This window comes from Tubulanus polymorphus, chromosome 5 (genome assembly GCF_964204645.1).
Source record: "Tubulanus polymorphus chromosome 5, tnTubPoly1.2, whole genome shotgun sequence".
Lineage (NCBI taxonomy): Eukaryota > Metazoa > Nemertea > Palaeonemertea > Tubulaniformes > Tubulanidae > Tubulanus > Tubulanus polymorphus.
The window spans coordinates 6560429-6587500 of NC_134029.1; the positions used below are offsets into that span (position 1 = coordinate 6560429).

General features: G+C 37.1%; 3 protein-coding genes across 3 annotated transcripts; 1 reads left to right on the plus strand and 2 right to left on the minus strand.

Annotated features, from left to right (window-relative positions):
* Positions 1-380: 380 nt before the first annotated feature.
* On the minus strand, positions 381-1831 carry LOC141905656 (RNA-binding protein 41-like). Its single transcript, XM_074794620.1, has 2 exons — positions 1784-1831; positions 381-1485 (listed from the first exon to the last, which is right to left on the minus strand). The coding sequence occupies exon 2, from the start codon at positions 1476-1478 to the stop codon at positions 396-398; it is 1083 nt and encodes a 360-aa protein (XP_074650721.1). The 5' UTR covers positions 1479-1485; positions 1784-1831; the 3' UTR covers positions 381-395.
* A 240-nt stretch (positions 1832-2071) lies between these two features.
* Positions 2072-12135, minus strand: LOC141905655 (ATP-dependent clpX-like chaperone, mitochondrial). Its single transcript, XM_074794618.1, has 12 exons — positions 11549-12135; positions 10440-10703; positions 10097-10236; positions 9468-9642; positions 8815-8991; positions 8112-8276; positions 5349-5437; positions 4901-5065; positions 4255-4386; positions 3722-3889; positions 3503-3595; positions 2072-3353 (listed from the first exon to the last, which is right to left on the minus strand). The coding sequence occupies exons 1-12, from the start codon at positions 11643-11645 to the stop codon at positions 3177-3179; spliced, it is 1842 nt and encodes a 613-aa protein (XP_074650719.1). The 5' UTR covers positions 11646-12135; the 3' UTR covers positions 2072-3176.
* A 488-nt stretch (positions 12136-12623) lies between these two features.
* Positions 12624-14212, plus strand: LOC141905918 (iron-sulfur cluster co-chaperone protein HscB-like). Its single transcript, XM_074795022.1, has 2 exons — positions 12624-13071; positions 13568-14212. Exons 1-2 carry the CDS (start codon positions 12637-12639, stop codon positions 13952-13954), a joined length of 822 nt encoding a protein of 273 aa, XP_074651123.1. The 5' UTR covers positions 12624-12636; the 3' UTR covers positions 13955-14212.
* The last annotated feature ends 12860 nt before the right edge of the window (positions 14213-27072 follow it).

The following is a 27072-nucleotide window of genomic DNA, read 5'->3' on the forward strand; positions in this document are numbered from 1 at the left end:
CAAAATAATTTTTTGAAAACATTTTGTTACAGCAGCACTAATTCATAATTCTAAGGATGAAATAAAGTTTTGAAAGTTTTCATTTTTTTTAACGAAGTTTCTTTCGAAGAGATACGCATATTTAGCCGTATTTTATGTGCAAAACTATTGTCCCCCCTTATGGAAATGAACAAAAATTCGGATTATTGCCAGTGTTTTCAGATTTTGTGAATAATTTTTTATAAATACTCGATAAATCATTATATGATAAATCAAAGTACCAAAGGTAACCGGACAAAAGCTAAGCGAATTGAGCTAAGCAAATTGATCTTTATTCGAAAATTGAAAAACCATGCGTTCCACAAAATCAAGAAAGCCATTTGAAGATTATTTTCTTCGTGAATAGATTTTATTTTCTAAATTTTTCCTTTTCCATATTGGATAATAATGGGTCTACTGTTCAGTTTGTAGCCATTTACAAGTAACATCGCCTCAGTAGCAGTTTCAGCATTGTCGAAAGTAACAAACGCTTGACCTTTCATTCTCCCGCGCAATAAACGATAAAGAATTTTCGGAGAATTTACGGCCTTTTTTTGAAATCGCACAAATAACGAGACTAAATCCGCCTCCGAGATGTTGCTCGGGAGATTTTTTAAGTAAAGAATGTTTGACTTTTCTCCGGGTTTGTAATCTTTAAAACGCGGCAAATTTTTTATTTCTTCCAACGATATTCGGTTACTTTTTATATCCTCGGTTGGGATATGTTTCACGGGACCGATAAACTCGTGTGCGGGCAAACTTTTATTTTTCACGACACTACACTCATCATCTGAACTGTCATTTTCACAACTTTGATTGTTCTTTTCTCCGATATCTTCGCCCGATGTTTTAGTTTTGATCAAATCTTCCGCCAATGCTTTAATGCGAAACATCGGGTGACGCGCGCTTACCGGCGCAGCGTCACGGTCGTGCTCTTTAGCGACGGTCGTAAAAGCTTTATAAACCTGTGCTTTTCCGTTGTCTAATTTCCCCATCAACGATATCTCCAAATCCATTTCGTGTCTCCCGAGATGTCGTTTACCCGAAAAAGTATCCGGCGCGTCAAGCGTTTTTAGTTTCTTCGAAATTTGACTGTCGATGTTTTTCAATTGTTCATTTCGAATTTCGGGATTGACGATAGTTTTTCGTTTCGACTTGTTTCCCAATTTCAATCTTATCTCATTTTCTGTCAGTCCACATTGCTTTAATGATTCGTATTCACGATCATGATCGTCTAATTTAGAGAACTCTTCGAATGAAACTTGCCCGCGAAATTTTTCCGTCGACGCGTGGTGCGTTGACGCGCCAACGAATTCTTTACGATTCGAAAATTCATTTTGTAAATTAGTGTTCGTATTTATTTGTTTGCGAAGTAAAATTCTAAGTTGTTTTTCGGCTTCGGTTTCGAATTCTTCTATTTTCAATGAACCATCTTTGTTGAACTTTGAACGACTTTCCATCTTGAGACTAGTAATAATAATATAGACGCTGAAAAGTAAAAATAAAACATAAATTTCCACTTATTATAGATGAAGAAAAATAAATTCATGATAAGCTTTTATCTGGAACAAAGACCTACGTTTGCATTAACAAAAAAAATCGAAAAAGAATAATGGAAAAAAATAATCTAATATTTTGCTGTTAAAATGCGGGATTCGAACACAAAGGATCACTTCGTTAGCCTGTCCCATCAATATTTCAACATGAGCCATCAAAAACATCACCAAAACCCTTATTAAATAGCCTATTAATCAATTACTAATACCTTGTATATGGGAATTTTACAACTTTTCAGATGTAACTACGTTTTCTTTATCCATCACAGAGAGATCTAACTATATTCTTGCTCATATATCTGAATATTTATAATATTTTCTTGACCCAAATAAATTGGTGTCGTTTCTTGAACTTCCAATTGCAAGACATACTCCTTGGGTTCGAATCCTGGTTTGCCAGCATGTTTCAGCACTGATACACGAAACCCGATAAGTTCGAGTCCTGACGTCAGACCACACAAAATTTTTTTTTTTTCACATTTCTTTTTATTTCACTGATCAATACATTGGTAGTCTTTATGTACATTCATTAGTTCTATCTACTAATATTCACATTTACATTTTTTACAGATCAACCAAGCCCGGAAAAAATCTGCTTAGGGATCATTCATTTATTACGTACGCATAAAATTTGAATTTTTCAACCCCCTCCCCCTCTGTACTCAAAATCGGCCATTTTTTCATATACATTAAGCATTACAGTACGCAATTGCACTGACCCCTCCCTTGATGCGTACGTAATAAATGAATGACCCCTTATTCAATAAGAAGGATCACAGTGTATTCGTGAAAAAAATTAAGATTTCCATAAGCAAACAGAATGAAAGATTTCACATATAAATAAGGCAAATTCAGATTACATTGATCGATTAAAAGCAAAATTCTACCGAGAATGATACTTCAATTGTCCAACACAACCATTTTTAGTTCATTTTGAGAACATTTTGAAGGAAATACAGAAAAAGAAACATGATATAGAAGACCTAAGAGTTTTTTTTCTGTAAGTTAAATCATAATTGAAATATATTTAAAAACTTTTCAATTCCATAGAAGTTGATGTGCGATCAAATTTGGATGAAGTATATTGAAAGAGAAAACCCCCCAGAAAGACGATTAAATCAATATGGGCAAACAAGAGTCCATCACATCACGAAACCGTTGCAAAAGTTTTATACAGATTTTGAGAACACCATGAATCTTTTCAAATAAATGAAAAACAGAAAATAACTAATTGGTTATATAGAAAAAAAAATTAAAGCTTTTCAGTACTGTTTAATTATGAATTTACGCATTCTCTGAAAAGTTAGAATATTTTCTTACAAGTCAGGCAAAAAATGTACTGGTATGTTGTCGGGAAAAAACTTAATATCATTCATTTCTTTTTTCATAGTAACAACATTAAAACAAATATCAAATATGTAGAAAGTTTGTCATATTCCACATACATGTTCCATATACATTATATATAATTTGTTTAAGTTTCTTTTTCTTAAATTACATTTCATTGAAATACTGTGATTCTCCAACGAAGCAAATACCATTGTGCAGTCTCTATCATTACTTTAATCCGTATTGCGTATATCATATACGCTAGTAAAGTTATTAATTTGCAGTAGCTTGTTGATCTGCCTCGTGGAAGTCCTCTGTATCAATAGGAACAGCCGGCGCTGATCGGATATATTCCGCTGTCGACGTGCCTTTAATCACGTCCTCGGTTATACGCACAACAGCGATATCAGAACCCGGTACCTCGAACATGGCCTCGAGTAGGATACGTTCCTGAAAAAACATTCAAGAAATAATACTTACGCACTTCTTTTTTAAGATTCCAAAAAAATATTGATAAATATAGATATATTAGTCTCAATTAGAAATATCAGTTGAAATAAAATGTCATATCTAAAACAAATGCTTATTAGAGTACTTACAATGATTGACCTCAATCCTCTAGCACCAGTTTTTCTTTCAACAGCAGCTTGAGCTATTGCTCGGATAGCTTCAGGAGTGAACTCTAGCTGGCACTGAAAATTAATCGTCAAATTAAGTACTTTTTTTTACATTGAACTCCAAGCATTCAACCATATCCACAAAGTTTCAAACGTTCGTTCTTAAGATTTCATCATGTCAAGAATAACATTATCCAATACCTTGTCCATACTGAATAACATCTGGAACTGTGGTACAAGTGCATTTCGCGGTTCTGTCAGAATCTGTATCAACATATCTTCGTCTAAACTATGGAATGGTACTATGACAGGCAAACGTCCGACAAACTCTGGTATCATACCGAACTCGATAAGATCCCTCGCCTCCACCTAAAACAAAAAATTCAATGGCTTGAACGATGTCCTCGAATCTGGGTCATAATACCTCCCAATAAAATACCTCCACCCAAGAATCCCTGCACTCATAATGCCCTGATGTGTCAAAAATACAGTCCAGAACTAAAAATATATTTCCATCTATATTGTGTTATATATGATTAAATAACGATTAATGACACTGTTCAATTGCAATCAGTAAGGTTTGACATCAGCAATGACATGTGAAATGTAACAACGAAATTTGAACCATGGCAGATTTCCATACTAATCAATTCTAGACGAATAAAACTGATATACTTCAGTATTAGAACATGTTCTCAAGTGCTCTGGTCTAATTACAAAATCGTCAATCATACCTGTCTTAGTAACAAATCCTTTTCTTCATTGTCTTCCTGTGCGTTAACACTTTCACCGTGACTTTTAAAATCAGCCGCAGTAGCCGCCCTTCGACCTTCACTCGTCGATCCTTGTGCACCGAATCCAAGATACTGAAAATCAAAAAGGAATCATCAGAGAAGCAGCACTCCCCAAATGTGGCAGATACAGGGGGCGTCTGTGGGGTCCCCTCGAAAATTTTGAGGTCCCCTCAAAATTTTGCTGTCAAAAATTCTGAACCAAATATTTTTGGGAGGAAAGTCAAAATTAAGCTTGAACAATTATATTGAATATCAAAATTTTGTTGTGGCAATCAGCTGTCCAACAATTAGATGTGAGCAATGAAATCGTGGCGAGGTCATTCTGGCGAGGTCAGTGGCGTTGGAACCGCAGCGACGAAAGCCGTGGCAATAATTTACTGAATGACGTTTTTTTTTATTTGAATACCACATTTTTGAAGAAATTAAGTAAATTCGCCGCGGCAATATTTAGAACCTGTCCAAAATCGGCATTTGGCCGCGGCAATCAAAAATTGCTTCCAACGCCCCAGGAGGTGTACATAATCTTCCTCAAAGAAACTCTGTTTAAAGTGATCCGTTTAAAGTATATTTGGACTTAATCCATTACCTTGTGATTTTTTCTCCTGCTTATGATCGTGTCCAGACCGTTGAACGCGCCTGAGGCAACAAATAGAATATTGGTAGTATCCACTTGAACCGTCTCTCCCCGAAGTTTACGTGAATTCCGTTCGGGAACATTCACTATTGTACCTTCGAGCAGTTTCAACATTCCCTGCAAAAGACAATTTTGTAGTTAATTCGTCGAGGTTTGATTTGAAATATGGGAATGTTGACTCTTGTTTCAGTTTCAATGGGCCTACATGAAATTGTCCTGCGTCAAAACTGGAAACTAGAGTACCCAGGGTCCAGTTTCATGAATGAAAGGTTACTGTTTTAAGCTTAAATTCTTTCATCAAACTGGACCATGTTCGGCAAATATTGAGTCAGCAGTAAAAAAATTTAGAAATGAACTAATAATTAGTAAGCATATGCATAATTAAAATGTTTCGTTGTACCTGCTGGACGCCTTCTCCACCAACATCTCTTAACTGATGAATACCGGGAACGCTGCCAATTTTATCGACTTCGTCAAGGAATACAATACCTGACACAAAAAGAAAATTATTTCATGATTTTGATCGAACACAACGAAAATGTTCAATTACAGATGAATTTGAACAAATTAGATTTCATGGAAAGATATCAAGCCCTCCATACTTGCAATGCTACAATGGACTGTATGTTTATTTATAGTATTGTCAATGTGAAGGCCCTATAAGGACTGTGTATAAAAAATTTCCTTTTTCCTGAAGAATAACTGCCTATTGAAACGTATTTGTTATTGATCATGAATAATATTTTGTTTTGCTAATTATGTTTTGCTAAAATCATCCCACATGCACCTTTGATCTTGAAAACATGGGACTAATTAGGGCTTAATAGCTCTAGTGTTTGTCTCTTATTGTTTGACTGATCAGTAGTGAGCATGTCAGTGCTCGATTGTCTAATGGGGACTGTAGGCCACCCATCAGTTTGCCATTGCCATTGTTTTATATGGACTGTTAGGGACAATTAAGAGATTTGTCAAACAGTCTGAGATGGCTAATCAAGTGACTAGTCCAGTTATCATATACTACACACCTAGAGCATGATAGTATAACACGACAGTTTTTAGACAGCAAACGAAACAACAACATCTCTATTCTACACCATGTCTCATAAATCAATTTTAGTTCAGATAGTTTTGATTATTGGAATACATTTTACAGCTAGTTCTAATACTACAACTGAAGGTAAGAAGTGTTTATACGTATTTTTCTTTAAATCAGAATGGGTTGTTTTTGAAAGAACGGGTGTTGATTGATGATGCTGATGTTGCGTTGATTTTTTTTTCAGATCTTCGTATCAAGAAAACAGCTCATAGTTTCTCAAATCAAACATCATCTTTTGCCTCGAGCTCTACGACAGCTACACTATTGCAGACTGCTGTATCAACACAGACTGTGACTCGACAAACAAAATCATGGATCAACTTAACATTCAAGGTCAGCAAAGGAAATTCAGGTTTCCAGGGGAAAAATGTCAACAACAACAACAATTTGGATGAAGATAAGAACGAAAAAGGCTCCAAAGATAACCGTAAGTTAAAACATACCCATGAGACAAGCGTATGTAAGCTGAGTTGAATTCAATCACATCATTTTATACGATTGTTTATTTCCAGCAGGTCTTACGATGAGCGGCATCATTGGACTGTGTATGTTTACAGCTATTGTATTTAGCTTCATTCTGCTGATAATGTTTGCCAGAAGGTGAGTACCTCCCTTAACTGACAGGGGCAGATAAAGGGAGTGGTCTCGGGGTCCGGATCCCTGCCTAACCATCGAAGTGGCCCTTTTTGTCAAGACAGAGATTGTTGAAACCTAAAAGTTGGAAATCTGGGAAATTGCAACCTTTCGGATGTATTTCGTCAAACTAAAACCAAGGGTGGAACCATGTGGAACCCCAATAGAGGCCTTTGACTTGACTGTCCTACAAGTTCATTTTCAGTTATTCTGGACCCCGGCCTTCCAATTTTCCTGACCAAACGTTCATAGCCATCTACATCATATAAGTTATGTGATTTACAAGAGTAAGAATTGTCAAATTTTTCAGAAATCCGGTTAAAGCTGTGACGTATGCAAATGATGAAAGTGTTGGCGGCAACTACGAGAATAACATTCGACTACATTATAACAATGACGAGTCGCTGCTGAGACCGAGCACGCCGGAACCGACGGAGAGAATCTGGGCGTCACGAATCAACGTTGGAACTACGCTATGGGGAGACTTGCATTTCATCGCTCCGAGACGATATAATCCGAACCCAAACCGACACGCGAGGGCTAGAAATCCGCCGTGGCGAGCTTTCAACAACGTACAGCGTACGCCTCGAAACGAACTTCTCATTCGCGCGTTGAATAACTCGCGCATTCAACGACTGTCGCCGAACGGAGACGTTCTGTTCATCGTCGATGAAACACGGCCTCAGATCGACCTCGACGGAACGCGCGATGACGTCATATCCGCAGTCGATGAAAATACAGCACCGCTGACACCTCGAGCGAACGGACAAACGAAAGCGACTCGCAAAAAGCAAAAGAAAGTCGACAAAACCCCGATACAACTGAAACCATCAATTCGCGTGTGAGACATGACCTGTTGTATATCTATGGTATGTAAGCAGTTACAAGTGATTAGATGCTTAAGAGCTAGGTGAGGAGCTAGTTCCATTTGATTTCATAGAGAATTTAAATAGCTGGAGTTTATAGCGGTTCAACCAGCAGAATTCATGCCACTTTGCGGTAAAACTTTGGAAACATTAAGTAAGTGCTCAAAATTGTGTATAGTAAATTCTATTTTTATAGTAAATTCTATTTTTGTATCTATATCTGTATAATACGTTGCTACGTCCAAATGTGGCGTATACACAACAGGGGGAAATGAATGTTAGGCGCTGGTCTATGTAGCGCAGAGGGTGGCTAGGAATCCTTCTGGAAAAGTTGCGAGCTGAAGCAGGCATTGTTTAACACTTTATATAACCTGCTGAGTTTATCCCGCTTTGTAGTAAAACTTTGTAAAAATTAAGTGCTTTAGATTTTGTACAGTGAATGTTGTAAATTCTATTTTTGTAATCAAATAAGTTTTCAATCATATAACTGTGTGCTGAAGCAGTCATCATTTGTAATAAAGAGGTTAGTTAATATTAGAACATATCACAAGTTTTTTCTTTCGAATACCTTGCTGAGCTTTCTCGACATTATAGTTCGCGTCTTGTAGAAGTTTTGCGATCACAGATTCAATGTCTTCTCCTACGTAGCCGGCTTGAGTTAACGTTGTGCAATCACAAATCGCGAATGGAACATCTAAACACTGGGCAAGAGTCTGAGCCAATAACGTTTTACCTGTAAAGATATAAAAATATACAATAAGGTCTACTATGATGGATCAGGTTAACCAGTCAGCTGTGTGAAATGATCACATCTAAATGGCATGGCTTAAAGCCTACATACGAACGATTTAGCTGATTTTTATACTCCAACCAACATAAGCAATATTGAGCATTATTTCAGGCCAATTGTTGACCCCTTAGCATGGATGCATATATGTGCTTAATGAATACCGCTTATTTGCTTCATTTGAAAAGATTTACAATGATACTTTTAATATTGATTTGTTGAGATTTGGAAGTGTTGTTACTTTTCAATCAAATTCAGGAAATTAAGTGAAGAAAATTCTGTAGAAAAGCATATCAAAATCTTCTGCAAAAACTTCTGTAAAATTTCATTCATCTTAGAACATTTTCCCAAATTTTTCACAGAAATGCAAAATTTTAGAATTGTTCAAATTTACACATCAATCTCCTCACCCCTGAATTGACATAACTACTGAACTGAGTCTAATTTAATCGCGAATAGAGTTTATGTTATGAGGTATGATTACCGGAGCCTGTCGGTCCTAACATGAGGATATTACTCTTTTCTAGTTTCAGTTGATGCGTCTGTGAATCTAGAATATCGCTCGGCTTTGACTCTTCCGCATGCGCTGTTGTCGTCGTAGACTGCTGCGGTCCGTGTCCTATCGACGTACCGTGGCTGATACCAGCGATCTGTAATAATTCTGAAATGAACAAAATCTCTTTCAATTCAAACTAACAGCGATATGTATTAGCCCTACTATCAGCTTCACGTTTCGTGTGGTTTCCACGTTTTGAATCGAGTGCAAGTAGACTTCTTCGATTCTTAAGGTCAATCTATCCATATGTGCGGTGTTACATAAGGTACATAAGATGAGCATACAAATCATTGTAAAATTTGAATTAGAAAGTACCACAAATTAACTGTTCACAAATACTAAATTAATGCTAAAAGTGATCAAAAAGCTGTAATATATTGCAAGTTAAATATATTACACAGCTTGAATTTAGAATACTTTAAATCAAAAGTCCATTATTTCTAATAGCGCATCGCCCTGTGAAATATACCCCAAGTTAAAAAGAGTTCATGGTTCAAAAATGGCCCTGTTTCTCATGATGGATACTATAGAACTGATTTGAAAACTATGCTGTCTTCCATACTAGCCTATTTTGTTTTTACCTTTCGGAGAAAATGTTGAATGTTGACCTTTACTCTCCATGTCGCTTATATCTTCTTTCTTCACGGATACAGGTACGTTGTGATGTATGCGTTTGTAATGATTATAAACCGCTACTGACAATACTTTCTTGGCGTAGTTTTGTCCGACTACAAATCGTTCTAGAAAATCATAAATCTGCGAAGAGAAAAGAGATTTAAATCATTTTCCTATGTGAAACATATCCTCAGTAAAATCCATAGATTTGATCTCTTGGTTTTTGTGTATGTTAGATAATCCTATTTTTTTGATAGAGACAAAATCTTATCAGTGCATCAAAATCAATATCATAGCTTTCCAGAGCTGACTTCCCTATTTCCTGATGCACTTTGTTTTAAGCTTGATCTGCTAAGAATCTAATCTACCGGTATCAATTAACATGGTCAAATATGTAAGACATAGATAGAAACTGTTTTAATTTAGGCAGTATCTAGCAATCTCAACAAATTTCTGATTTATAGTTTTTCTACCAAAATTCCCCGACTTTCCTCATGACTTTTTTGAAGAAAAGAAAAGAAAATTTCCTGACTTATCACTGATTTCAAGTGGAAACCCTGTTTAAGCCTTCGCAAACCGTTGCTTTGTTACGTACCTTTCTCGGTGGAGGGGGTGGTTGTCTCTTAGCATTGTTTTTATCATCTTTAGCCTCTTTCAGTGTTTTCTTGGTATCACTCTCGGACAACACAACGAAGAAATGATGACATTTTTCACACTTCACGAACCTCGTCGAAGCTTAAAATGAAATAAAAATTTCCAAATCTCAGTTACGATTTTCAAGGCAATCAAGAGTTAATAAGTAGAGCCGTACCAAATCCACAATTGGGTAATAAGAATTTGTTAATAATCAAAATTAGGCCGAAATCTGATCTGAATCAGGTATTTTAAGAATCAAATGGAATGCAGTCGTGAATATTGCTTGTTCCCTTTCAACTTACAAACAAACGTTTCCACATGCGTACAAGGATCTCCGCATTTCGGGCAACAAAGTTGATTCTTTTTATCCTTGTCCTTATCGCCGCCATCCCCGCTGCTTCCGGAGCCACCCTTCGACGGCGGTTTCCGACCTCCATCGCCACCGCCGGTGCTCGCGCTGCTATACGTACGCCGCACGGGTGACAGGATGTAAACTGAATTCGGCGTTAGTGGAGAACCATTTTCGATGAAGAATGCTCCCACAAAAGCTCTCGCGTTGCTGTAACCTGACGCCAGAGAAATAAGCATTAGAAGAGAGGATCAAGTGATTGGAGTGTAATTAACGCATGAAGGGTTGATATCTGGAGACATCAATAATATAGATATAATGAATATTTTGTTTTAGTACCTAAGATTAACCTAGTGAAAACATCAAAGGAAGGTAAATAATTAAATAGTTCTGGAGGAGCTTTTTTAATCTGGTGTCATCTGGTATCAGTTAACTTTAAGACGAATAACACTTTGAAGGTTAACTTGATTTCATTGAAAAGTGAAAGCTTTAAATACCACAGTGCAAAGCCTAGTGGCTTCATCAGGAAAATGAGTGACTTTGCCTGATTTACTGAGAAGTGAAAGCTCACTTTTGATAAATCAAGTAAATCATCAAAGTTCTTTTCTGTTCATTAAATATGTATTCAATTTAGAGAATGCAAACTGAGATTAGTTACAATAGATCATTCCCTGTTGTTCAACGACACTGTATCATAGCAACAGCTCCTAAACCAGAGGTACTATGGGAAGAGTTGAAAATGCTCTATCAAGAGGCATTCTACTAACTACTGGGTGGTTGGATTTCAGTTTCAAATTTTTTCCACTTACATCATATTCCTAATAAATCTAACCCTTATCCCTAAGGATCTACCAAACGGAGAAACCCTAATTCTTAGTAACACATAGCAAGAAGTTGACCTAAACTGCATATGGTCATATCCCTTAAACCTAATAGTCCTAATTCTGGATTTCAATGACATAATCATATTTCGGCGCTGTGCACTGGGCGAGGGTTCCAGTTAAGTTAATAATACCGACATATTGAACTACATGAAGGTGACCGGACAGAATTTATACTTACTACGAAAATGGCGAGTGCAACTTCCTGTTCCGTATTGCCGGAATTGCATCAGCTGTTTTACAATTGGCTGAAGACACTTCATGGCAGCGATTGACATGTAAGACTAGAAATACGATCAAACAGCCCACAAGCCAAGAGTCAGAGTAAGAGAGTTTCTCCTAATACTGAACTGTGAATAAATGGCAATCAATGCAGTCCACCTTCACTCTTCGTGTTATTACGTAATCAATGTTTCGAAAAGTAACACTAATGTAATAGATGCAGTTTTTTCCTTCTCAAAAAGAATCAATATCGAACAATCAAACCGAAGATTTACCAAATGCTAAAACGATGGTGGTGATTTTACGTAACTTTTGAGGCGAAGTCGATTGAACTGTGTGTGTGTGTGTATAGCCTACGTGCCAAGAAGAGGAAATGACACTAAAAGCGTCCAACATCTGAGCCAGGTTCTAATCGTCTTGAGTCGTGACGAATCCGCGACGTTTTATGTTTATGTTTGTGATGTTCGTTTGCGTGTTCATCCAGCCACAACTCGACGAGAACAATCTGAATTCAGCCAAAAAAGTGAATACACCACAAAAACCGATCTGTTTACATCCAAGTTGCCGTTAATTCCAATACTGTGGAGACCACGGACAAGTGAAGCACGCATGCGTATTTTTCAGTATAGTCTCGAATCCCGCTTTTTCATACATCGGAAACCCATTTTTCATTTTAACACTTGTTTGATTGGCGTTTTCAGCACTAAAGATCGTGTGGTTTGTTAAATAGATTGTTTGCTTATTGTTATCGAGGATTATCATTATAACTAATGAAGAAAGCTATCATTATAATTTTCGGATTCGAACCTAGAAATCGGAACTGTTAGATATAGCTTTTAGCTCGAAACTATTTTACGAAATGACTACATACTCAATAAACTGACTAGTTCGGCATAACCGAAATATTCACCACTGAGATTTATTTTCTGTATGATTTTTATTAAAATATTAAATAAGATACTGAAATAATACTACATTTATTGATAGTAACCATAATGATGGCTTTCGTCGTCTAGTGTACTGATTCTAAATTTATGAGTAATCAAGATGGCAGCGCCCATGAAATATATTCAATTTTGCAAAAAATCTTGTTTAAATGTGTGTTTTAGTACGCTGAGAGTCAGTAGATCATTTACATCAGTGGCTGTCAACTCGACATTCCTCGAAGATTGCGGTAAATCAAAATCGAACTGTCAAAACCTGTCAAAACGTCAAAATCATCCGTTACAATGCCGATTCCTATGCCCTTACGTAACCATGTCCGAGCGTCAGTGCTGGAAATGCGGGCGTCACAACGGTGCTGCGAAGAAGGAAACGTTCTTTTGTAAATGCGGAGTCATCCAAGAGGTTCCCGATGATATAACGTATTTCGATGTGATGCGTTTGGAAAGGTCTTTCGTTCTTGACACGCAAGAATTAATCTCAAAGAAAAGGCACTTACAGAAGGAACTTCACCCTGATCGATACGGACAAAAAACGGATGTAATTATCAGAAGTGAACTGACCTAGAAAGTTAAAATCTGTTTTAATTTGAAAATGGCTTTAAATAAATTGATAAGATGGCTCATTCGATGGCTTGAAATAGATACATTCCTCTTGGTGAGATTGTGGTTTAGTGATAGTTTTTTCATAAACCATAAGCCAACCCAATTAATTATCAATTAGCACCAGCAATAAGCAATTAGACTAAAAATTCCTGGGGTGGTCTATCATAGCCAAAGCATGTACACAATACAAAACAAATAGAAACAATGAACAGAAGTAGAAAATATATCATATCATATGATTATTTACCATCAAAGAAGGCCATAGGCCTGCGAGCAGCCTCTTAGTCTTGTTTATGTTAGCTAGGATTTATGGCAATTTATAGAAAATGTTGCGCGCTGTGGGCTTTCCTTGTTTCACCTTCAGAAATGCTCTATGGGCCTTCAAATTACTATTTTGATTGTTAATTATTAGGCCTGAATTTTCATTTCAGATCGAACAAAATTTGTCCATTCAGCAATCTACATTAGTCAATGAAGCATTCAAGACGCTAAGCGAGCCGCTGTCTCGAGGACTTTACTTGTTAGGCTTACACGGAGAATCGATCGAGGAAGGGTCCACGGAAATGAAACCGGATTTTCTGATGGAGATCATGGAAATCAACGAAGACATCAGCGCTATCGAAACCGACGCTGAAGCCGTTGCGTTGAACAAGAACAATAAATCGGCGATGGAAAATCTCATTGGTAAAATAACGAAAGCGTTTAACGCCGAGGATATTCTACTGGCGAAAGAGCTTCTCGCGCGATTGCAGTATTACGAAAATATCAGCGTAAAATTAGGCGAAGTTATGATGAATCGGGGAATTGTTGTTAAATAGTGCCAATGAATTATATGATTATGATTTGTGAATTTCATTTAATCCGTAATTTATGAATTTGAATACTCTGTATATATTTTTCTTGATTTTGAGAATGTGTTTAGAATAGATTTTATTGACCTTTTGAGAGGTTAGTTATGCCTAGTATGATAATGTTTGTATAAAACGTCGTGGGTTATGATGGGGTTAAACGTTTTTAAGAATGAATTGTGTAGACTTTGAATTCATTTCATCGAATATACATTGTGATATGTAAAAACCAAGTAATAAAATGTTTAAATGATATGTTCTTTTACTTTCTGACCTTATGCATATCTGTTTCCTGCTAACTCGGGATTCAAAGGTCGAGAGTTGCCACAAAGAGCTTCATTGGGACATTTACGTATATCATGCACTGGAGGAATAAGTCCATGATTCAAATTCATTCCATTTAAAACACAGCTTCGGAGTGCTTCAGAATGTTCTTGTTAATGTTTTGAGGATATGTAGAAAAATCTCGACCGAATTATTTTCTATTTTACATATTTGACGGTGTTGGTGCCCGATTCATCGGATTTGATAAGTCAATAAATCCATTATCCATGAGGCGGCAGTAAAATAGATTGCCTGCAATACTTGAAACGCGATGTCGTAATTCAATCGATGCTGTAAAAATTGATCTCATCGAAATATTGGAAAATATCATATTTCGGCGACGGCATACCGTACTTCTTACTGCAACCGCTCGGGAAAGAGGTTTGCTACTTTCAGAGTTGCCGCACCGACCGGTGTTGACAATAAAATAGAATAAAGTGTAAATGGGCGTCCCATATATATTTTGATATTCAAATCTCCGTAGCCTCTCGGCGTATGTCATACGATGAACTTATAATAGCTGAAATCAGGGACACTAGACGAGAACTTGTTCTCATCCATTATCGTTCTAGTGTCCCTGATGTCAGTGTTCTGGTGATAAAGTATGTGTATGATGGAAACCGAATAGCGAAGGATGAAATAGCAATATATACATGCGACAAAAATGACAATAATTCCGAATAAGCCAAGACTCTTTCACAAAATAAAACAATAAGAGAAATACATACGGGAATAAGTAAATGAACCGATTTGCGATGTTCGAGCAGGGGTCGATCCAGGGGGACTTGTGAGGCTTGTGTCCACACAAGTTTTTTTTAGAAAATTGTCACCATAGAACAGCTGGGGTGTACTATTTGATTTAGCCCCTCAGCGTGGAGTGACCTAATATTGCCTTTTTGGACACCAAAGACCCCTTGGATGTGTTGTTAAGGATGTGAAGAGTTCTTCTAAATCAGACCCTGAATACGCCCCTGTCTGGGGTAAAACATACAATCATATGCATTATACAAAGCCATCTTTAGGAGGGGAGTCCCGTCCAAAATGGATCTAATAAATCGCGGGGTCTAAGATAAGAACAGTCGTTATAGTTTAGCGATTAAGACCACTGAATTATTCATTTTTCGAAAATATAGGTTATCTGAATGTAGCGATACCACCCGGCTAGCCATGGTCAGAAAATGTGAAGAATAATTTTGCTGAATTGTGTGTAAATATGTACAATTAAATCTGGCGCATAATGTTAAGGACGTAAATATCCGGGTTATTATCGCCGTACCCTGATATCCTGACAAAGTGATGAATAGTAATTAACAGTGAATTAAGGCGACTCGAGCTCGTTAGCAAGTTCCTGACATCAGATGAACGATGATGATTAGAACGATGCAATCGTTTTCGCAAACTGCTCCATATTTAGTTAACTGTAGGTGATTAAAGGTATGTAACAGCACCATCGTACGGTTTGTGAAAACATCAGCTGCATTTTACTATGCTTCGTCGAAGTATTCAGATTCTCTTCATCCATTATCATTTTCCTATGAAATGATACGTATGTAAAAAGTTCCCCGTGTTCATTGCAGATAAATAAATGCCCTGTGCTATGTGAAAATGTCTTCATCTCATCTCAGGGGCAGATCCATGGCACATATGGCGGGGTAGCACCTGATGTAAAAGGGCAGTAATTATTGTTAAAAGGCACTTTTCACGAGAGTCGAGCGCCAAAGGGGGGGGGGGGGTGGTGTGGGTCCTCCCCCAGGAAAATTGTGAAAATATGTTGCAATTTCCCAGCATTAAAGCTTCTTTCAACCAAGGAAAAACATTTCATGGGTCTTTTAACGCCTTGGGTAGTACTGAATTTTTTATGGGAATGATTTTCGTAGGCCAACTGAAAACCTATAGAGGGTAGCCGTGCCCCAGGTGCTACCCCATGGATCCGCGCCTGCATCTAAGCAGGGCGGTGGTTCACTCCGACCTCCCCAATCTAATTAAGGTAACATCCGTCATACACGATAAACAGGCGCTGAAAATATAAATATATATAATCAAAAACGCTACCGAGAACGAATTCGAATAAACCGTTTTTCTGTCGCCATGTTCTTAACCCCGGATACGTTTAAATGAATCCGTCGTGAAATGATGACGGAACGGTTTTTTCTGTATGGAGAGCACCTGTCGGATTTAATCCGCAGATCCGCCCCGAACAAATCGCTACAAATCTGATAACCGTGTAAACCGAATCAAAATTAATCATTTTCCAGTTCGCTCGCGCTTGTTTCAACTTAACAACAACAGCGGCCAACGTGAAGAAAAACCAATTTTACGTCTATATTAAATCTGTTTGGATAGAAGGTGGTTCTTAATATCACCGATCTGATGACATGGTATGATTTTTAAAAGAGGGTACGGAAATACATATCCCCACACTCTACTATACCTCTACACGTCGCACTCGAGTATTTTGACCATCGAAGACATGGACACGATCATCGGTGAGATGGAATCGTCACCAAACAAGATCACCGTTCCGACATTGAGTTAAGATTATAGATTTACGATAGTTGAAAATCTTTATTCCGGAGTATAAATTGTCACATTAACCTGATTTATTTAACACTGAGTTCATGATCTTGGAATATAACACTGATATAGTCGTTATCCTTTCATGAAAACACGACCGTTTATCAATTATTTTTCCAAGCCAAATAATGATAATAAATGAATTGACTGCTAATGAATCGCTAGAACAAATCAAATGTCCCCATCACGGATCGTTTTGTACCCGTATTTGCATAGTATTAACGATACAGCGTTATCGTCATAATATTATGGATGTGGACGATTAGGTCGTCTTTACCCCGGGATGGATAATAAACCAATGTGCGTGTCCGATTTACCATAGAAACACGCATGTTTTGAGATCTCCCGCGAGTTGTCATGGAAACGGGATGATGCTGTATGGCAAATTATTACTGCCGAAACAGTGGAGCCAGATGAACAGGGATGTTGCAACAGACAAGATCGGCGCGCGAGGCTGCAACTCCGACCTATTGAAAGCGATATGCTAACGGAAAAAGGTGTCACGATGATGATAACTGTACACGCAGACGATTCCGTATATCAGCCGGTGCTAGCGAAGCGTGTATTATTTTACTAGAAATAATTGACTTATCGCACATTACTGAGATAACATCGCATCAGTTGGTTTTTTCCTAGAGTTTAATCAGACGGAATAATCATTTACGCATACTTTAGTTAAGACAGTGAATTGCTCAGCATTTATCTGTTAATGTTCACTTTGATGACACAAAATAGACTCGCGCCGAACATGGAATACGCACTTTGAATAGATAACATATAAATCATTTAGGAAAATACGTATTTCATTGAATTTTCTGTTCTTTACGAAAAAGAGAATTCCGTACGTATATACGTGTTGCGAATGGAAATTTGGATCTTAAGAGCAGAATCCAGAATATACAGCTGTCGATGATCAAAGAAATTCATTTTGGAGAATTATTTGAGTAAGACCACCACGAGTGTTAAGTAAATAGTAAAACAACGAAAACCGGCTCGAAGAATCTTCATATAGGCATAAGTGTAATTTCGTCCGGATTATTAACTTACCAAACTAACAGAACGGATTATTCTTATCACATATACTACTTTGAAGGTAAGAACATTATTATCAGATGCAGACTCTCGATCAATATGTAATAATCACGAATGCGGACCGCTTCGGGATTATTTCTTTTAGAAAAACTGTTTTTCCATTCCCTTTTATATATCAACAGCAAAACGCAAAATTCTCCAGACATTTGGCTTCAAATGCCCCGTGTAGGACCCATCACGACATGGATCTAATATTCTACGTATATGATTCATAAACCATAAGCGCAGTTGGACATATACTGTAGATTCGTTACATTTTTAAAAATCACTGTATAAACATTCTACAAGAATTTCATGCAAAGGATGATCTCATATCATATATACTTCCGAAAATTATTATCAATATTATAGTAACTACATCCTTGTGTATCCAAAAATGCCTTCTTAGTCGAGCGGCAGCTGAAGATATCTAAAACAAGTACAGAGTGGTTTTTGAGCATTTTACAATGTTTCGTTTACCATTCCAGGCTTTGGCTTTTATCCGAATCGCTTGTCATTCTTATTCGCCCACAGGCTTTTTTTAAGTTTTTGAGCAATTCCTATATATGTCTATTGAATAATGATAAAAAATCTCAATCATTTAAGCTACCGTCACTGTGACAGTTGAACAGCTTTTATTTGTTTAGGTAATTTTAGTTCATCTAATGGTTTTGTCAACAGGTAATCGAAATGTCAACTAGTGCAGTTAATAGATTAGTTTTTTTGTTTCCAAATTCTACAAATTATCTGCGACGGAAATCATATTATGGAAACACGAACAAATAGAAACAACGACAACATGAGCAAGCGTGATTTTTGTCACCAGCGCTACTAATGATATACAAACACGATGTCATAATGGCAAACATTTTTCGACACAAAATCACGAATAATGCCAAACTATGCTGGACATCGGCGTTGCCGGTTCATCATTATAATGTATATACGCGTGCGCGCGATAATCGTCAGGAAGAAATGATGCAGAAACATTGATAGATTTTCATCAATTATTGAAACTGTAACGTTATAAATATGTGCGCACGAGGAAACGTGCTCGTAGAGATATCAATCCGATATCAATTAACGACGTCTAATATAATCACCCATCACGAAATCGAGCCACACTCGAAACTAAGTTCGTATGTATATATTATCTATCCACAACTGAAATGAAATTTTTGCCATGCTGTTTGATACACAAAAAGGACGGTACCCAGAATCTGATGCAAATCCCGATTTCTGAAAAATAGGTTTATAAGATGTATGATTATTATGATTGTACTGCAGATCATGATGTAGGGCTGAATTTATGACGAATATCACGTCCCCTGATTGTTACGCCTTTCACCCCGGCATCCCAAGGATAACGATGACCTTTTTCTCACTACTATCAGTTTCAAATTTCAGAGGAAAGTTACATTATATGATAACAACCTATACGTATCAGTTCATCAAAACGACTAGATTAACCATATTCCCAGATTTCATAGAGATAGTCGTGAAAATTAACAAAATACTTCAAATTCTAAAGTTGTTATGCCGCGGAAGAATAGCGATCCTTGAAAAAAAGGCCGAATAACAGTGGTTCAAATACATGAACTGATGTTGACACTAACATCAGTTCCATATGCTTGATCTTTATTGATGAACGCTCTTCTCGGCGGCAGATGACGACTGAACATGTCTCGAAGATCGGGTCTCAAACATCAGATCGGGCGCGTCGTGCGGTAAAGGAAATGGTCGTTTGCGGCTAATATTGACACCACCGACAGCAAGAGATAAAACGATCACACAGACGATCTGAAACGATCGACGTCTTGACTCAGATGATCGACAATTTGCGTGCGCATGAAGTCAGCCTACAAAACAACAATATTCGCAATAAATTCACAGTCCTTAGATTCGATCATCTGATTTTAGGTGAAGTGTTTGTTATTAATAATCAAATATTTTTTGAACGATCTATGAAAATATATTGCAGTTGTATACGACCATCAATAGTTGATTAGCAAGAATTTGCTTATCTTTCAATAAAGATGTTGGATAGATTTCCTAATGTTCGATACCGAAAACATTGTATACGTAGATAGTATACATGTATGTAAATGGATGGAGTTGTTGACAGATTTTAGTTGATTTTGTGATTTATAGCTTTTTCATTATTCTCATAATACTACACGGTCTCCAGAGGTCGCCTATCGCATTGAATGCTGAGAAATTGTCACACTTGTGTACGAGTATATAGTTTATATACATCATATATACGGACCGTAAATGACATGAGCTGAACGAACTTAACAACGCATACATTTCTTATGGCCACTTCTATCAGCACACATCTTACTGCGGATTAGCGGGTAAGATCTAGTGTGGTTTGGATGAAGGATCGTCACCGCAATCACGGTAAACCCTGCTGATAGACACACGCACAACTAACAAATCATATTTACCAAGTAATAAACAGAGCCTTGTCACTGGTACGTCAGCAGTTGCAATCAGACGACGGTCCTTGCCAGTAATATGAAACCACTGAATAGCATTCGTAAAAACCAACGATAAGCGCAGGTCGGAAAATGTCAGAGTGACAACCACTCATCATTTCCTCACGTTGATTTTTTTTCTGAACGGGAATTCTACTAGGAAGCGTTTGCGATATTAACATAACTCGATCCTTTAAAACAGATCTTCGTAGTTCAAGAAAAAAGGCAATACTTTGCAACGTATTTCCACGCATAGAAACCTCATAAGCCTGTAAACATGTAAGGTTCAGCGAAGTGAAGTTGAGATTTCCGTCTCGACTGTTAAATCGCTCGACCATAGGGAGACAGCCACTGAACTGTTGAAAAGATAAGAAACCCCGATACGTTCGTAAACGGGAAATTTAAGCCTGTAATATGATCGTGAAATATTACGATTCATTTCGTATTACCCATCCATAGCGAGGATCGCGGAAAAATCACTTCGCCGATAAATCTAATTTTATATGGCGAATGTGCTAAGGTCGATAGTAGAATACGAAATTCTCGTTTCTATCGATATGACATTTTGAAATATGAGAATATTTCCTTTCGGATTGTCGAAAAGTCGAAATCCCACGTGAGAATCGAGACGACGAACAACTTTCTCTACTTCGCTCTTTCGTTCTCTATCTCTCGCCTCAAAACTGATTTATTACCGATGATGTAAATATCAGTAATTGGTCGTTAGGGCATAAATTCGCTCTCAGGTAATTGTATCAGGTAATTACATCGTAATAAACAGATTTCTCGGATTGTTTTATACGTCATTTATCAATACCGGCGCGCTTTATCAACATCGTCTGCAAATATAATCGTTTCTCGTTTGTCGCTTGGTTTTTTTACGTCGTTAACTCAAACTGGATCTTGGCTGTATATGCCGCGTGTCTAATCCCTCAAGAAATGAGCCACTAGTCTAAAATCACCGTGGAATCGCATAATGATTTGTTTCATTATCAATTATCTTATTCATAACGTTGTTAGCTCTACCAAAACCTATCTATTCTACATGCAGCGATTAATTAGACCATTATTCTCAGATTTGCGTACGAATTTTTAGTTTTGCCTCAAAAATAATTCACAATATTGAAGAAATGCTAGGTGATAGAATCTAATAATGTCAAATGGGTTTTTAGGGAGTTGAATTGTACGGTCTCTATATAGTCGAATATAATATGTCTACTAGGATAAGTTCAAGGTCTAGTTCTTGTTGTCGATGGTATAGATATTAGCAAACGGACATTTTCTCGAGTTTTATCTTGCCCGGGTTCTATATTCCCCGCGGGTTTCATGTTCGGGGGATGTGACCGCGGCTAACCATGGCCTTACTGATAGCACGGAGCATTAGCTAATGGTATCACCTCAACTCATTCCCTGCCAAATTTTTCTATTCAAAATTCATTAGGCAGTGTAATGGTGTTATATACTAACCTGTAATTTGCCCCTGAATTGTGTCATTTGTAAGGTAGTTTCGTCGAATCCTTTCGGAGTCGGGATCGACCGAGGATATATCCATGTCTTCACATAAATGAAAATGATCAGAAGTCTAACTGAGGGGCAGTTCTATCTCAAGTAAAAAGGCACCTTTTAGCTGTTATAAAGAGCACTTTCCTATTGAAAAAGGACAAATCTTAAATATAAAATGCCCGGGTACCCTGAATCAATAATTTGATAACGGATTACTTTTCCTAAAAGAAGACGAAAATAGTGTCCAAATTTCGAAAAAAATCTTGACCCAAACTTTTTTACATTGAGCCTCAGGTGACCTTTTGAGGGGCACTTTGAAGATTTGATGGGGTTTATTCTCCGATTACGATTACGATTACGATTACGATTACGATTACGATTTTATTTACACTCCAACCATTTCCATGGTATATGGAGGAAAACTATTACACATGTATATACAAATATTTACAAAACAACACTGAAGTGGTTAAAATTTAGAGAATGAAAACGTAACAAAATATATATACATCAACTATTTACAATACTATATATACTATTGGAGGGATCTATATACATCTAAGCCGGTCTTATTGAATTTAGCTTATTTGACCGTTGGGTTTTTCAGAATATCAAGGGTATTAAAGGTATTCAAATTCAAATAGTTTTTACGGGGTTCGTTAAGTAAGGTACAGTCAAACAGAAAATGGGATTCGTCACCTAAAGTGTTACAAGTGGGGCATATTCTATCGGCTCTGTCTAAATGAAGGTTTGAAAATTTGTTCACAGGTAAAACATGGGACCCGACCCTAAATTCAAATAAACTAGTTCCTAAGTCATCACCAAGTTCTATTATATACTTCTCTAACCTAATATCATTTTTTAATATTGCCTAAAGTTAGTGTATATCGGATTAGTATCTATGGCAGATACGGTTTCTTGAAGGTGCTGGTCACGGAGTATCTGTTTTATTCGTTTTGAAAAAGATTTACTGTTAGTCATGAATTGCTGCGTCCAAATGCAGGACAAACCACAGTCATCAAAGGTTTTCTTTATATATATATATATATGATAACCAAGGGCTCTTAAATTCATCCCCAACCCCGAGTACTACCGCCCCCTTCCGGCACGGGCCAGAATTACGTGTATTCTTTGAGAGCTTATAGTAATACGTTCGGATGTTCACGTTATACCTACAGATAGAAGGGTAGCACGTCTATTCATCAGCTATCGAAAACAACGAATGATTATAGGTTAAGATTAACCCGGAAACGAAGCAGAAGTAAACGATTTTATGCAAATTCCAGGTGATCGGAAGATTTCTGTCCGGTGCATCGTTCTACAAACGTTTCATGAAGGGAATATCTAACGAGTTGATTCCACTGTTGTTAGCTCGATATCTTGTCAATCTCCGGGTAGAAATAAGTTCCGTGTGCGTGTAATCAAATTATCTAAGCCAGTGTCTTTGTGTGAAATGCAATGAGATATTCTGATTTTAGAAAAAAAGTCCTCATCGTCGTAGATTTATCGAAGCTTGGCCTTCGGGTGAAATAGAAATAACATTGTCTGTCTTGATGTGCAGCGCTTATAAACAAGGATTGTAATGCCAAAATGTGAAGTCTCATTGGTTCTAAAAGGTTAAACCAACGAGCTAAAAGCCAACGAGCTAGAACCTAATGAATCCCATATAAACAGCGATGTTTATCCGCCTCGATGGTTGTCCACGATAGAACAAAGGTAATTTCATATTTACAAGGTCGATTGATGAAGTGAACCGCGCCCAGAGACGTGTAGTTGGGTTAATTAGAATGGGCGATGGTGATTTCACGGTAGGCATGTCATTCGACTTCGTGCTGTTACCACAATAGTGTTAATATTCCAAATGATCCGCCATATCTAAAAGTAATGTAGTACGTGATAATAGCAACGTATATGAAACACACATTTCTTCCGAACTTCTCAACCCTAAACGTCGTCTAAATGCATTCACATCATTTTGTACTTGGCTTACAGATAGGCGACAAAGCCAGCTTTTAATTTCCGCAAATGATATGGTTGGTGATGACGCTTTCCGCGATAAAGGTGCACGAATCAATTGGCAAGATACCGATGGCATACTAGGAACCGGCGATAGATAAAGATTCAAAAATTCTAGTCTTTACGAATTTCTTACGATGTCGTTCCTGTACGCTTGTGATCAATTTAGAATGCATGTTTTTCTATGTACATTGAAAATTATACGATATTGTTCAATTCAGGATTTGTGGTAACTAGTCACGTGCGGTAGTAGTGAGTGACTGCTTATTCTCTTGGGGGCACAGTAAGAGACTTGTCCTTGGGAAAATCGAAGCGGGTAACCTGTTTTTCTTTGATGCTTGAGATTTGAGGCTTGGCATTGATGATTCGCCTTATGGCGGCGCGATGGATCGGATATACGCGATGGCATTCTTCTGGCTCTTATGTGGCCTGACTGAAGTTACGTTGTTCGCATAACCAATGACCAATTTTTATTTTTGGATATCAGTGAAGGATTTACAAAGATTATGAGCTTCAGATTTTCATTGAACATCGGTTTCGAATCAGATTAGTTATCCAATTGAACTGGTAAACTATTCAAACAGTAGAAATATGAATATAAATGAGCAACTGGTAATCATGGTCACAAAAATAGATTTCCCATCTTTAGAAATGGTGCACGTTCAACCTCACGTTTTGAATTCATTCATTATTACACGAAAGCTTATTGATATCGCTGAAAGCTCCATATGGACGGACAACAATATATGGGGAGTGATGCATTCGAATGATAGCAGTCAATTTTACGTCACGGTTAATAGTGATGTTAATTGAAGTTGAAAAGGCCGCGGCAAGTACATCCTGAAATCCATACTTTACCGCAATAAACGGCGAACAATCCTAATTACATTTTATTCTCGGATATATATATATAGTGTACACTTTATGATGTCCGTGAATATTGTCTTCTGATTGTCGAGTCAAATGTATTCATCTCTCAATTGAATTGCATTATCCCGCTAGAATTGAATACATTAACTACGCGAGTTATGTACCAGAAATCCCACGAGGCGAGGTACATATTATATGCGGATCCGATGTCACGATGAATAAAGTTATTGAATTGAATTGTCACTCTATTCAGGAACAATGTTGCGAATAAAATCATCCAGTATCTAAGGGTAACCCATCTCGTTGTATACAGTCACTTTTGGCCATTTCTGAAATTCCCTCACCTATTGTGCCGCAGAATAATGATAATAACCGATACATTATTAGTCATATCGATACGAAGCATTATAGCATGTTACTTCCGATCGATATGAACTTTATGAATTGTGGTTTTCACTTTCATCAATGCACTGATGAAAATGAAAGAAGAATTCATTAGGTTCATTGGCGTGTCAGTGATGACCGTAACAACAACAATCTTATGATGATATCCTAGATCCAAAAAGATCAAATCCATCAATATTGTCCGTTTCAATGTTGGGGTTTTTCTACAATCTCGGTCGGTTCAGAGAGTACGTTTGCAAATGTTATTCATCTGAGATTGCTTTAAAAAAAAGTAAATTCACGCGACTCAAGTATAGGCCTCTGGGAAAACCGGTGGTCAAAATCTTCATTTTTTAAAGAGATTGATAATTTACACTTCCAAATAGTTATTTGGCATCATTCGCGTATGCGGGAGTTATCGGGCTATTACGAACCATAATGTATACGTATACATATTGTATGTATAGCTTACATAAAATTCTACTCATGTTCAAGAGATAGCATATAAGGGTTCTCTCCGTTCAGGCGAGTTCCCCGTGAGGTCAGGGTTATATTCCGCCGAGAATCCAATAATAAGACAGATTACAATTGGGTTTCTGGAGATGAACAAATGCGAATGTAGCAGACGAATTCTCAAAATCATATTCATAGATCAACCAGTCATACTTTTGGTTCCCTGCATTATATATCATAATTCTTTGCGCCAATTATGTCGGTATTTCTTGGTGAGAAGATTTTTCATCGCAAAGTGGACGTACAGTTCTGAAAAGATGTATAATACGGATGATTTTTATGCTGTCGGGATGTGCAATGGACATGCCATAAAATAAGATCGATTGTGGAGGGGTCATTGCGTGGATCTTACGAAGATTATATTATATTGTTCGTTTTATTGCCAAATGATGATAAGAATTTCTGTCACTCTATATGGCAGAGAGTGGATTTTCGTTTATTGCATTCTTTGTAGTGCTTCAATATGTCAGACTTGAGAAAAGCACAGCTGTCGTTAGCACCTGATAGTTTGAATTTCTTAGAATTTGATACCTTTTTTTCTCCTTACATGGAGTAACAATTTCTAGACATTTTCATATTCTAAAACATTTGATGTTTTTACATCTTTTTTTAACATATATGTCATGAATTTGAATAGATTTCTCTTGATACTCTTTTTTCTCCTTTACTTTACATGGAGTTACACTTTTTAGACATTTTCATATTCTAAAACACTTGATTTTTCTTTTTTTAACATTAATGCCATTTTCTATGCGAATAATGCATTACGGATAAGAAAAATTGATCAAAATTATCGTCGCTTTAATGAGGAGATCTTGAGCAGGCTCCATAAACCTAATTTCTGTCTGACGCGTATGACAAAAAAGATCGAAATTCGATACACGAAGAGATTGAATTAAAATTGTATTTTGCGCGTTGCCGATGCAGACCGGGTCGGGTATGTCATTCCGCTTGGTGCTCTCTCTGTAACGGCTGAATTTGAATTTACATACTGAGAAAAAGAGGTCGAAGCGGAATGATAAAATAAAAACAGATATCAATCCGGAAATGAAACGAAATGAAAATGAAATCCGGATATAAAATGGCGCCTTCCGCGATTAGATAAGAAATAATGAAATTACGAGCATAATTTCGTCTACTCGAAAAGGTGATTTGGTAACATTAAAATTGCTTATCTTCACAGGAGAGAAAATGCAATAAATTCAAATTTCTAAATTGAAATAATTACACCGTCGACGTTTCTGATAAAGAGTAAACAAAATTTGGAAAATGAAGTTTGAAGAATAAACAAGGCAATAATAAGGTGAAGTGGGTGAACGAAATTCATCCAAGAAAGGTCGTAATATTTCCCTC